Source organism: Apus apus, chromosome 3, assembly GCF_020740795.1.
Source record: "Apus apus isolate bApuApu2 chromosome 3, bApuApu2.pri.cur, whole genome shotgun sequence".
Lineage (NCBI taxonomy): Eukaryota > Metazoa > Chordata > Aves > Apodiformes > Apodidae > Apus > Apus apus.
Genome location: NC_067284.1, coordinates 12,096,079 through 12,108,353, shown reverse-complemented (window position 1 = coordinate 12,108,353; position 12,275 = coordinate 12,096,079). Strand labels below are relative to the sequence as shown.

Below are 12,275 nucleotides of genomic sequence, written 5' to 3'. Positions count from 1 at the left end.
GAGCTGTAGCAAAAGACTTGGCACTCAAGCCTAGAGCCAAGCCAGCACATGGGGTTTGACAAGGGTCGAGGTAGTGCCCCAGCTACTGCTTCAAGGGGGACTCAGGGGTGACAATTTACCCCTGAGTGTTTCCTCACACACTGGCCAGGTCACAGGTAAGCAGGCTCTGGTCTTTGTCAGATTCTCACACCAAGCCATGGGAAGCACAGGGTGCTTTTATAAACCCATGCTGTGGTTCCACCACTGCTGGGCAAGAGAGGGGGTAAGGCTGCTATCAGATTAGCTGCTGAATTTATCCTGCCTTAACTCTGCTTGTTGGGGTGGGGGGGATGTGACACAGGAGAGAGGCAGAGCAGCATGGGGGAGCAGTGCCCCATCCAGCACCCAGCCCAGTCATGCGAGGTTAACCCACCAAGGTTAACCCACCAACGATTTTAAAGAAGTGTGAGTAGCCAGAACTAATTTATCACAGCTTTGCACCAGGTGGCATTTGGCTTGGTGCTAGGTACTGGCTTCAGAACATTGCTGGATTGCAGCTCTGAGCTGTGGCTTGGCCAGGGTGTTTGGATGGGCTGGTAAAGGTGCTTGGCTGTGCAGTGGAGGTTTTGGGCTGTTCACTTGTGCTGGCAGTGCTGCAGCAGCCTTTGGGATCCAGCTGCTGTGGGTACAAACCACCGAGCCCCCTGGGCCAAGCCCTTGGGCTCCACAGGGGTGTCTGACTTGCAGCAGCTCTGTTGTGCAACCTTGAACATTAAAATATCTTTGCTCGTTGCTCTGACTCTCTTGTTTTCCTTTCACTGGCTCTGTGTAACTCAGTGCCATCTCAGGAGTCCATATCAGCAGAAGTCACCCAAGTCAGGTTTCCCCACACAGGGAACACGTTTCTCACCCTACAATGTAACCATGGTGAGTTGTTTTCTTTTAAATTCCTTTCCCTTAGGTTCAATGCTATCTTTAGATGTCATCCTGTTTTGACAAATGTCCCTGTAGTTCCTGATACTATCAGGGAACTGTGTCATGGCAAGGACTGGTGTAAGTAACAGCTGCATAACTCTGTCAGGAATTAATGATGTGGCCCAGTGCCCTTTTTGGAAACACTCCCATTTTAGAATCATAGGATTGTTATTTAAGTTGGAAAAGACCCCAAAGTTCACTGAATCCAGCCATGTGGTGATTCTTGACCTGACACTGCATCCAGCAGCCAGTCATGGCCTGGATTGCCTGGGTTTTCCTTTTTCCTGGTGCAAGCAGCTTGTTGCTGCAGAGTTTTGCTCACACTTTGGACTTCACAGACTGAGAGACTGGAGAGTTGGGATATGTAAGGCTAGTGGGACAGGTAAATGGGAACAGTAAATGGGAACTGAAGCCTGAAATGGTTAACCCTGCTGAGAGCTGGGATCTCAACCTTGCAGACACCCAAAGCATGTGTTTCCCCAAGGACAGCAGGGCTGGAGTATGAGTCTAGAAATGCTCTTCCTGACCTGCAGCACAGGCCAGCTGTGTTTCTGGACACTGGTAAAATGGGTTTCCAAGCAGAGGCTGTGGAGACCAAGGGCAAGGGATGTATCATCCCTCAAGATTTTGTGGCTGGCACATAGTTTATATATCTTTATTCTTTTAAAAATAGTTACTGCCTCTGCTGTGTGCTAATATTATGAATATCCTGGGAAATGTGAAATCTAAAGAGTTTTTTGGGCTTGTTTTGTTCAAAAATAACTTCAAATTTGTGGTGCTGAAGCAGTGCCAAATTTTTTGTTTGTTTGTTTCTTACAACATTTTGTATGAAACCACTGATGCTCTGGATATAATAACTGTCTCTCTTCAGGCATGTGTTTACCAAGGGTAATTCTACTGTACTGCCTTTGCTTACTTCAAAGCCACAGTTTTCCTGATGTTTTTCCCTCAGCAGCACAGGTTCAAGCATGAGACACACCTGTTCTCAGGCTTCCTATCATCTCTTGCTCTGGCTGTTTAAGCACCCTATGCTTAAGGGTGCTCAAAAATCTGACTATTCAAGTTCATACTTCAGAGTCATAACATCAAAATATTATTGGAAATCTGGCCTAAATTATAGACCGTAGAGTGACATCACCTTCAGCTAAATTGTAAGATGACATTTCCTTCCTATAATGGACTTTATAAACCTCAGCTTAAAATGGGGAATGAAATTATCCCATCATTGACAGCTGATTTAATGCCAGTGTGCATTCAGAGGCGCAGAGGTGAACTACAGCATTACACAGGAACTTTATGTTTCTTTAATTAACTGCATCTTACTGCATGTTGGCAAGAAGCCATCATGATACTTCATCCTTCCATCGACCGAACAGCAGAAAGTTGCAGGGCTAATACTCTCAAGAGGCAGAGGAAGTCTTGATTTAAGAACTACTCTCAGTACCACAAAACAAAAGCCTTTTTAATAGTTCGATATTATATACTCAAAATACTTAGGCTGTACAGAGTTCCTTAGGATAAACAGTTAAGACCAAAATCCAAGCTATAGCTGGGTCAGACCTTCCATACAATTGCTTTTCATCCAAATACCTGTGAGCCTTGAGCATTGTGCAGGTTGTTGCAGGTAGGAGGTGCAAAGCTAGGTCAATTTTGTTTATCTACAAGAACACATTCAGTTTTTCAAAGACACAGTGAGGGCTCAGGATGTCTGAGGCCTCCTCTCCAGGGATTGCCCACGTGATGATTCTCAGCTTTTTTTTTTCTGTCTGGCAGTGCTTGGTATGTGCCTGGGTCTTGCTCCTTGACCCATCCCCAGCCCTCCTCCTGCCTCCTTTTTGCTACCCTTCACTCACAGCCAGGAGCTCTGCCATTCTCTTCCTGTGTATGTCCCGACACTGGCATGATGTTGGATCAGGTTCACCACCCCAGCCTGCCCCTAAGCCCAAGGGTATCAGTGCATGTGCTCCTCTGGTCCCCCTCAAGGCAGTGCTGGGCCAGCCCGGGCTGGCACTGTGCAGGGGCAGCACCGGACTGGCACAACTGCGTGCCTCATTCCCTGCTTCTGTCTCAGGATGCAAGGCTGAGATGTAACCCCCATCTCAGGAGCCGAGTACTCCTGGTCTGCCCTTGAGTACCAGCTGTTAAGCAAGGCTGGCATGGTGGCAGTGCAGCCAAGGGCTCCAAAAGTGGTGTCTGCGGTGCAGCCATCAACTATCATCTCCTTGAAAATAAGCTGACAAAAGGTCTCTGCTGATGGAGTTGCTGTGTGCACACCCCAGTTGGCCCAGGACAGCTCTGTGGGCTGGGAAGCATGATGTTTTTTCTCACCCTGAGCCAGCACAGCTACTCAGGCAGTTGCATTTTCTGATCAGAATCTGACAGGTCTGCTTCAGTGCATTGTCTCCCTGTTCCTTCCCCTTACATAGGCTCAAAGGGATGAGCAGGGTGCAGAGCTCTGGGTGTTCCCTTTCACAGGAAACCAGGAACAGAAATTCCTCTGACACCCCTGCCTCTGGCAGCTCATTCCCCACACGAAGCCCGAGTCTGCTGCCCCAGGGGTAACTACCAGCAGCCCAGGGCATGGGAAGGGAGTCTCAGCCTCCCAGAAAATGCGTAGGCACCTCCACCCTCTGCTCTTCTCTGCCCAGAATTTAGAGCAGCTTTGTGTGTTTGCTTTTGTTTTGAGTTTAAATATGTGTTTAACTATCTCTCAGAGCTATCTCAGATGCAGGGGTGTGGTGAGAGTGCCTGATTTAACCCAGCCTGTGACATCTGCAGACAGATGGCCTGTCTCCACAAAAACATTTTATCTTTTTCTTCTGGTTTAGCGTGGTGGGTGTTTTGGTAGCAGGAGAAGGGCCACAGGAGTGGCTCCGCTAAGAAGCTGAGAAGATTCCCCTGACCCAAAACCAGCCAAGGAGCCATTACAGGGACAATAGATGCACCTCAGCGATTAATATATGAAAGAACTGAGCTAAGACCTGAGCAGAGAAGCACTTCAGGGGGAAGAGCTGTGCTGGGAAGGAGAGCAGTGCTGGGGAAGGAGAGCAGGGCTGGCGGTTGGTGAGGAAGAAGGGGAAGAAGGTGCTCGAGCAGAAGTTTCCCTGCAACCCATGGTGAGATGGCAGCTGTCCCCCTGCACTCGTGGAGGAACGTGGTGGAACATTCCCTGAAGGTGCCAGGAGGGGTGAACTTGGCCATTGGACTTGGATTTTGTGGCCAGAGGATTTGCTGCCAGTGGACTCTGATTACGCAGATTTGGAAGACCCCGGCGCCAGGGGAGTTTGTTCCCGAAGCAGCTGTGGCTCTGTGGGAAGCCCAAGCTGGAGCAGCTCTGGACCTGGTGGGAAGGACTCATGAAGGAGAGGTTCATGGAGGACTCTCTCCCATGGGAGGGACCCCGTGGGGAAGCAGGGAAGGACTGTAAGGAATCCTTCTTCCTGAGGAGGAAGGAACAGCAGGAACCACCAGCCTGTGAACTGACTCTAATCCCCATCCCCATCCCCCTGTGCTGCTGGGGGGAAGGAGGGAGAGAAACCAGGAACAAAGTGATTTGGGCCTGGGGAAGAAGGGAGGGGTGGGGTAACATATACAAGCCCTCCTCTTTGTGTTGTCTGTGTCCTGTGTGTGTTTGATTAGTGTGAAATTAAATTACTATGTTTTCCCCAAGTTGAGTCTGTTTTGCTGGGGACCTTAATCGGTGAAGAACCCTCCTTGTCCTTTGTCTTGACCCAGGAGCTTTGTCCTCCTCATCCCAGAGTGTGTGTGTGTGTGAGTCGAGTGAGTGGCCATGGGGCTGTTCCTTTTGTTGTCTCTTGGGCCGAAACGACACTTTTTCATTTAGATTGCTTTAAAAGCTGATAATTGAAATCCTTTGTCTCCACTCTTCTTTTTGCTGAAGGATATGTATTCTGTTTGCTGGAAATTGACACAAACAAAGTAAACCCTCTCAGAAGCAGAAAAGGCCCCTGCAGAAGTCTGCCCAGTTTTGAGAGCCTGGCTTTCAAAACATTGCTTCCGTTGTTTTCCCAGGAGAAACCTGGTTGCACACTAAGCCACGCTTTTAGGAAAGGAGAAGAAACGGCAAGATGCTCTGGGTGTTTGTGTGAGGGCCCAGTTCCTCCCCGAACTTTCATCAGGTCCCTCCTCATTTCCTGTCTCGGGCTCCTGTAAAGCCCGATGATCAGGCACAGTGCCCACCAGGCCAACCACGTCCTTCACACACCAGCAGGAACACTCAGGTACTGAACGTGAGGAGCCACATCCCCAGCCCAGTGCAGTCAGTCAGGAAAAAAGCCCTTGGTCTTCACGGGTTAGGATTTCAGCCCAGCCAGTGCTCTCTGGTTGAAAAGCCACAAGCTGAACACACCCATCGGATCCACAACATACGTCTCTAGCAATATGCTCCAATTTTAATGTATTTGCATATAATCTTCTTAATGAGTTTTTTTCGCACTAAACTCTTGCTCTGACATGACAAGGAATGTTTAAGACAGCAAAATGGAAAACAATGCAGGAAGATACAAACAAGTGAACAGAGATGAAGAGGGCAAGAGTGCTTACCTTTTCTCCACCCTGCTTCCCCTCCTGCTGGCCTCATCACCATGGGTTTTGATTTCCAGAGTAACTCCATGGTGGTCCCAGAAGGAATGTCTGTGGCAAGTGTGTGGCAGCATCCTGGTCCTCTTGCTTGTGCCTCTTGTGATGTGCTGCATGAAATTGTGGATGCCCCAATCCTGGAAGTGTTCAGTGGCAAGTTGGATGGGACTTTGAGCAGCCTGGTCTAGTGGGAGGTGTTCCTCCCCATGCAGGGAGGCTGGATCTAGATGACCTTTAAGATCCCTTCCAACCCAAACCATTCTGTGATTCTGTGTAGGACAGTGGCTCATTGGGTCTGCACAGAGCTTGTGTGCAAATTGCTGGCTGAGGGCTCCAAGGATATTTTTTCTTTTCTCCAGGACAAGGTGGATCTCCAGATCGCCAGAAAGGGGGATCCCATTTGAGAGAGCTCCTTGCTGCCAGGGACTTATGAAGTGCAAGAGGAGTGATGTGTATTCTCTTGGGGACAGGTGGCAGGAGGATAATTAAAGTGCTGTCATTTTTAACAGCACAGGGCAATATGACTCTGAAAGTATGTTTTTAGTCTTCAAGATTATCTTTCCATGTCTCAGTCTTTTATGTGTTTACCTCTCTGTGAAAAAGAGAAGTGCTCTTGCCCACTTCTCAAGGGGTGGGGTCATGAAGCACGTGAAAAGTCAGAAACTGAGCTCTAAGTTAATGGCATAAACATTGGCCTAACCACCCCCCTTCAGTGTTGGACTCCTTCTTGGGAAGAGGGAGAGAGATGGTCACCCTTTCTCAAGTGCAGCCAGTCCCACCAAGCCAAAGGCAGCTGCACATTTCTTTCTACCTCTGTTATTTTTCTAAGGGTATACTCAGTTTACTCCTAAGGAACGAGGATCCTGGCCACATTATGTCAGTCTGTGGCAGGCAGTTGTGTTGTGGGTCCTGTGCAGGGTTCAAGTCCTCTGCAAGGTGCTCTGTGAGCACCACAAGTGTCTCTGTGGGCCCACCACAAGTGCCTCTCCATGCTCACAGGAATGTCAAGTCTCTGCAATGCTTTCCAGATGTGTGCAAGTCTGGTCTGGAAGAGCCAGCTCCAGGTGGGAATGGACTTCAAGGGCCAGCTGCACACAATGATACTGATTAATGCCTTTTTTTTTTTCCCCAGACACAGCCCTTTCCAAGATGAACTAGACACAGACCACCAGCAATACAGACTGTCCATTTTGTTTAATAATTTTTTTTCTTAAAAGCTATTAATTTGGGATATATTTCAACTAGTGACTTTGACTGGAAAAGTACCAGATCTCATGCTGTGTATCTTGGGGTACCCCATCTCATTAATGAAACCTTCATTTCAGAGTATTGTCTATTTATTTTGGAAGGTTTACCTCCCCTCCCTTAAAACACAGAGATGAATTGGGATAAATACAGGCAGGAAATGGTTTCCCTGGCAACACTACGAATACATAAGAACAACCTCATCATTCACTTTTATTCCTTAGATACACTTTTAAAAGAAGTTTGAGCTACGTTAAAAGACATCTCCTGTTCACAGCACAGCACTCAAGTCAACAGAATTAATCAGCCCTGACTTCACTCTCAGTGAGACGGGAACTAAGTCCCTTTAAAAAACAGAGACGTAAGGATTCCAGGGAGTGAAAGCTGAGTCAAAAGAGGAGTTCATTCAGATTCAAAGCTAGTAAAAAAAAAAAAAAAAGGCAAAAAAAAAAAAAAAAGGCAGAAAAAGCAGCTTTATGCAGCGTTCAGCTTTGCTGAGATGTGACTGACACTGACAAACTTCCAGCATGTCCTGTTCAGAAAGCCCCAGGCTTTGGTGAAGCCTGGGTCGAATTGTCCGTAGGCGAAATCTGATCTAGTTGTGTAACAGGGCTGGAAAGGAAATCAGAAAAACTCTTTCTGAGACGTTATTAGGGGAGACAGCAAAGCTTGGTGCAATGTAATTTCTACTCCTGTCACGTTGCACTAACAAATCCCCCCCTCCCTCCTGATCTGCTTGCCATTCCTGACAGCCTCCCCATACTCTGTAAGGTGCAGGAGAGACATTTCAGCAACTTGGATGGCTTTACCTTCCATCTGGAACAGTGGGTCCAGCCTCAGAGGCCAGAGGATACCTTGCTAGGCACATCCTCCTCACCCAGATTGGTCTACTGTATGTAGGCAGGAGAGGTTGTTCCTGAGGGGAAGCTATTTGGCATACAATGTTTCAGGCTTAGTTCTGCCAGATTTCTACCTCCAAGGCAGGGAAGGTCTGCTCTTTCTGCTCATTAAAGTGGGATCAGGTTGACCAGCAAAGGTCATGCCATCCCAAGGACCTGGTGTTCAGCTTGCTTCTTTGTCTCATGTCCTTCCTGGAATCACCACTTCCCAGACAAGATTCTCTAATCTGTATGTAAGACCTACTTTCTTGGTTCTGATGTGCCTAAACAGCATTAGATTTGTCTTCACGGGCTGCTGGGGGTCAATCCATAAGCACAGATAGGAATAATTTTCCAAAAGCTTTGTTTCTGTTCCATATGTTACTGATGCTGCGGAAGAAGGACCCAGTGCTGAGACTGTTTTTTCAGCTGGGTGCAAGCAAACAACATGAGCTTCAACATGCATCTAATGTGAAGTCACAGAGGTGGGAATAGAAGTGGCAGCACATTAGAAAGTCTCCAGGGCCTCCCTCTATCTGGCTCATTGGAAAGACAGCTGAGGAGAGGGCTGGTCACTGCTAACAATTGCCTGGATGAGGACAGATATTTGATGGTAGTGCTTTTAATTCTATCGGATGAAAACAAAACAAAACAAAACCACATAGGTAGAAGCTGAAAGTAAGCAAAATCAGACAAAAATAAGATGCATTTTCTTATTTGGAGTGTAATAGTCATTGGACTTTAATGACTTCAACCAAGTGGTTTCTTCCTTACAGGAAATTTAACATTCATGGTGTTTTTCTTAAAGGTTGACCTTTGGTCACTTCCAGGAGGTCCACTGAGCCAGGTTAAGGAGGAGATCAGAAAAGATAGCCACAGTGGTACCTTTATGGTGTTAGACTCTGTGATATGAGAAGCAGAGCAGCTGGAAAAGATAGTTCAGTATCATGGCCAAGCAAGTAAGTTTAGCTACTTGGAAGGACTGATGGAAAGGGGACTATATGGTGCTTTCATGTTCTGGAAGGGCTCTGATATTTACTGGATAGTGCTGATAAGCTTTTTCTTTTTCCTCAGGCCTGTTTGAAGTGAAGACCCCCAAGAAGGAGAACATCTTGTTTTACCAGTTCCACTGGCATCACTCTGGTTTGTTTGGTCTCAACATGTACACAGCTCCATGCTCAGTAATATTACTGCTGCCTTGTATCAGAGGAATAGGTTAATGGTCCCTTCCAGGATGGATTAATAGAGTCTTTCTCTGAAATAGATCTGCGAAGGGAGCACACCATGGCAGCTGGTGCTGGAGGAAGTTGGAAGAGGGTGGTGGTTACTGGGGAGATTAGGGATTTGCAAAAAGCCTGGGTCTCGTTCCCACTGATATTGTGCCACTCTGGACTAGCTCATAATAGGAAATGATGCTGTAGCCACAGACAGCCCTAGAAACTAACGTAATCACTTCCTTATCTCTGGGGCTGATTAAACTCAGAAATGGTTTCTAAAGCTGGTTCTGCATTTTCCATCTACGGTATTATTAACCTCAAACTTAAAAAAAAAATAATCCAAAAAGCTGCAATGCCATTACGATGAAATATGACTGCAGTATGGGTGGGTTTGTTCTGTAAATGACTACGTGCGATTTGTTTCAAGATCAAAATTCAAAAATTGCATCCAATAATAGAATTTCTGCTTGGGGGGGATGAGATTTTCCCACTCACAGTGCTTGGTCTCAGGGATGGACTTTCCTTATAACCCTGCTCTCCTCCTCACACAAAAGCCACTTCTCAAAGATATACCTTTCTTCAAGAAGGGCTTAGTCCTGGGAGGCCCAATAAACCAGGTTATGGAGACCAGATTGGATGACCAGAATGGTACATTTCTGGCTTTAAGCTGCAAAAGAGGATTTCTTGATCACAAGGAGTAGGGCAGCTAAAGGAGATAGTCCAGCATCATGGCCAAACTCCTACGCCCATCTGCTGGGAAGGAATGACAGAAAGATGGAGGAGGATTCCCCAACAGAGGACTTTGCAAAGCCCATGCTCCACAAAGGGCTCCTCAGTGCAGCGTGTGAGTTAGGCAAGAGCCACAGAAGCAACGGGACACAGCCCAAACTTACGTGATCTACAGTGACAAAACGTGTGGGATTCCTCTTTTGGGAACGAGATCCCTCAGGGCCTGGCTGTGCTCCCACCTGCCCCTGGTGTGTGGAAGGAGGTGGTGGTGTAGATAAGCTAAGATCAAGCAGGGTTTGGCTGGAGGATCCCTACTACCCTCGCGCCTGCCCCAACTCTGCTCCTGCCCTGGATTAGCTCTATGACAAAACCCTCCTTGATTTCAGCAAGTGTTGCCTGAGCCCCTCTCTTCATGCTTCTGTGCTTCTCTGCCACATCTAGCAATTAAGCAAAAGCCACAGACATCCCTGTGCTCATACAATGTTTTAATTATAAAGTAGTTTGCTTCTGATTGGCAATTACTCTGCCTGGGAATGGGTCTCACAAGCGGGTGGGCCTTGGAGACCTGGCTGTTGCTTTCATCTGCCTTGTCCCCTTCTCCATCTGCCTCCCGACACACAAGGTCTCACAGGCTTTTCTGTGAAATAATAGCAATAGAAAAAAAAATAAAAAAGAAGTGGATGGGGTTGGCCTTCACTGAGGCTGTAGCTTCGGTTTGTTTCCTTGTTTTTTGCTCCTTCTTAGCTGTTAATAGGAAATGTCTGATTCATTACCATTGCTGGGCTAATCCCATCACACTGTGGCACGCAGCTCCTCCTGCCAGACGTGCTCTAAGTAGAGAAAGGAGATGGTGGCACACAGCCTGCTGCTGACTTTCTGTTCCTAAAGGGACTTCTCTGGGAAAAGCACTTTTTGGAAACACTGTGCTGATCCCAGACACTGGGGTCTACAAGTTGTCTGAGGGGTTACAATGGGGGCCTCTGCAAGGGGAAACAGGAGGACAGGGCCTGGGTATGGGGAGCAGACTGCATCTTGCTCTGAAATCCCTGAGGCTAAAGGCCAGGGACAGAAATGCAAATGTGCAGAAATGTGGAATTCTTTTCTATATCCTGACATGGAAGGTGCCCTGGGGTCAGGGTTGGATGCAGGAGCTTGGGCTGTGTCTGTGGTCCTCCTCCCACCTTGGAGAAAGCTGATGCCCCCTCCTGACCTCAGCTGTCCCCAGTCCTGCACTCTCTCACCCCATAGCCTCCTGACTGGTGGCACAAGCCAGTCTCAGCTCAAAAATACAGTGATAGATGGAAGTGCCATAGTGCAGGGTTGGTCTCATGTGATCAAAGACCACTTGCTACCACAGGGAGTCACCTGCTGCCACAGCTGTCTCCCTGTAAGCTTTCTTTGACCAGTGACAACTGGCCAGTGACAGCATGCTCTCCCACATCAGAAAGCATGTAGAGACAGAAGTAATTTCCTTTTCCAACTAGAAACTCCCCAGGACTAGATGTTAAGACCGTGCACTTTGGTTCTCCTTAGTACAATCACTCCAGTCACAGGCAGTTGTTCAATAGTAAATACTGGTAAAGAGCAAACACTTAGTGGCACAAAGATTAGGAACTGAGCACATTTTGGATTAAACTCTCCCTTTCTTTAGCAGGCTGTGTTATTTGAGCTATTTAAATTCAGCCACTAGAGAGCAAACTTCTTCTTTTTATCAAATAGAAGTTTATATATTTCTTTAAAAAATAATTCTACAGTTCTTCAGGCAAAAAACCGTAAGAATTGAAAACAGCTTTTAGTTTACAGAAATGGAAAGACGCTTATTTGTGTTCTCTTTTTCTTTCTCTCCTTCTTTCTCTTTCTCCCTTTCTTCACAAGCTGTGTTTTAGGAAGGGGTAAGAATAGATGAGTGTGTTTTGTTGTGGTGAAGGCCTCTGCTAATGACTGTGAAAGCTCTCTTCCCTCATGTCACTCACCAGAGGTAATTGTCCATCCTGACACTAGGCAGACTGTGTGAGGAGCGTGTCAATAGGAGGCCTTGGGATAGAAACAGGCACAACAGCCTTGTGCATGTGATTGTGCAAGAGTTAGAGAGGAGGGAATTTGCAAGCCAGCAGGATTATATCCATTCATGTTGGAAACTGTCTCTTTCTGGAGTGGTGCTGCAGCAGCTGGGCTCCTTAGATCACGTGGCTTACATGCCCTTGAGATTTTAACCCAAACAGGTTGGAGAAGTCAAATCTTTCCAGAGCGGGGCCTCCAGATATGAGCTTTTGCTTTCCCTTTGGTCTTTCACAGCTCGGAGGTGTCCCTGCCCTGATGGTTCCGTCACAGCACTGCTGGAGGTGTGAGGTCAGGGGTGGTGGGGTGAAGCAGACCCTTTTGATGTGGTGGGACTGGGAAGAAGAATCCTTTTTGGTGATTCTTTCAGTGAGCAAAGGTTGTATGAGCAGATAGGAGTCTAAAAGCAATGGCATTTTAATCAAAGGGCAATGGCATTTTACTAACTAACGTTGTTACTTCAGGAAAAAGTCCATACAAGTTGCTTCTAGGATAAAAAGACCATGAGTCAAGGCTCTGCAGAGTCCTGTAGTTGCTGTGCTACAGCTACATGTCCTTGACAAGGTAATGGCTCATGTCAAGACTGCCTGCGAGC

At 47.2% G+C, this 12,275-nt stretch overlaps 1 protein-coding gene across 1 annotated transcript in view; it reads left to right on the top strand.

Moving 5' to 3' along the window:
• The window catches only part of SPACA1 (sperm acrosome associated 1), a 139,962-nt gene that overhangs the window by 23,333 nt on the left and 104,354 nt on the right, over positions 1 to 12,275 (top strand). The window contains exon 3 of the mRNA XM_051613672.1: positions 8,751 to 8,819. Coding sequence (XP_051469632.1) covers positions 8,751 to 8,819 — 69 coding nt within the window. The remainder of the gene's footprint in view (positions 1 to 8,750; positions 8,820 to 12,275) is intronic.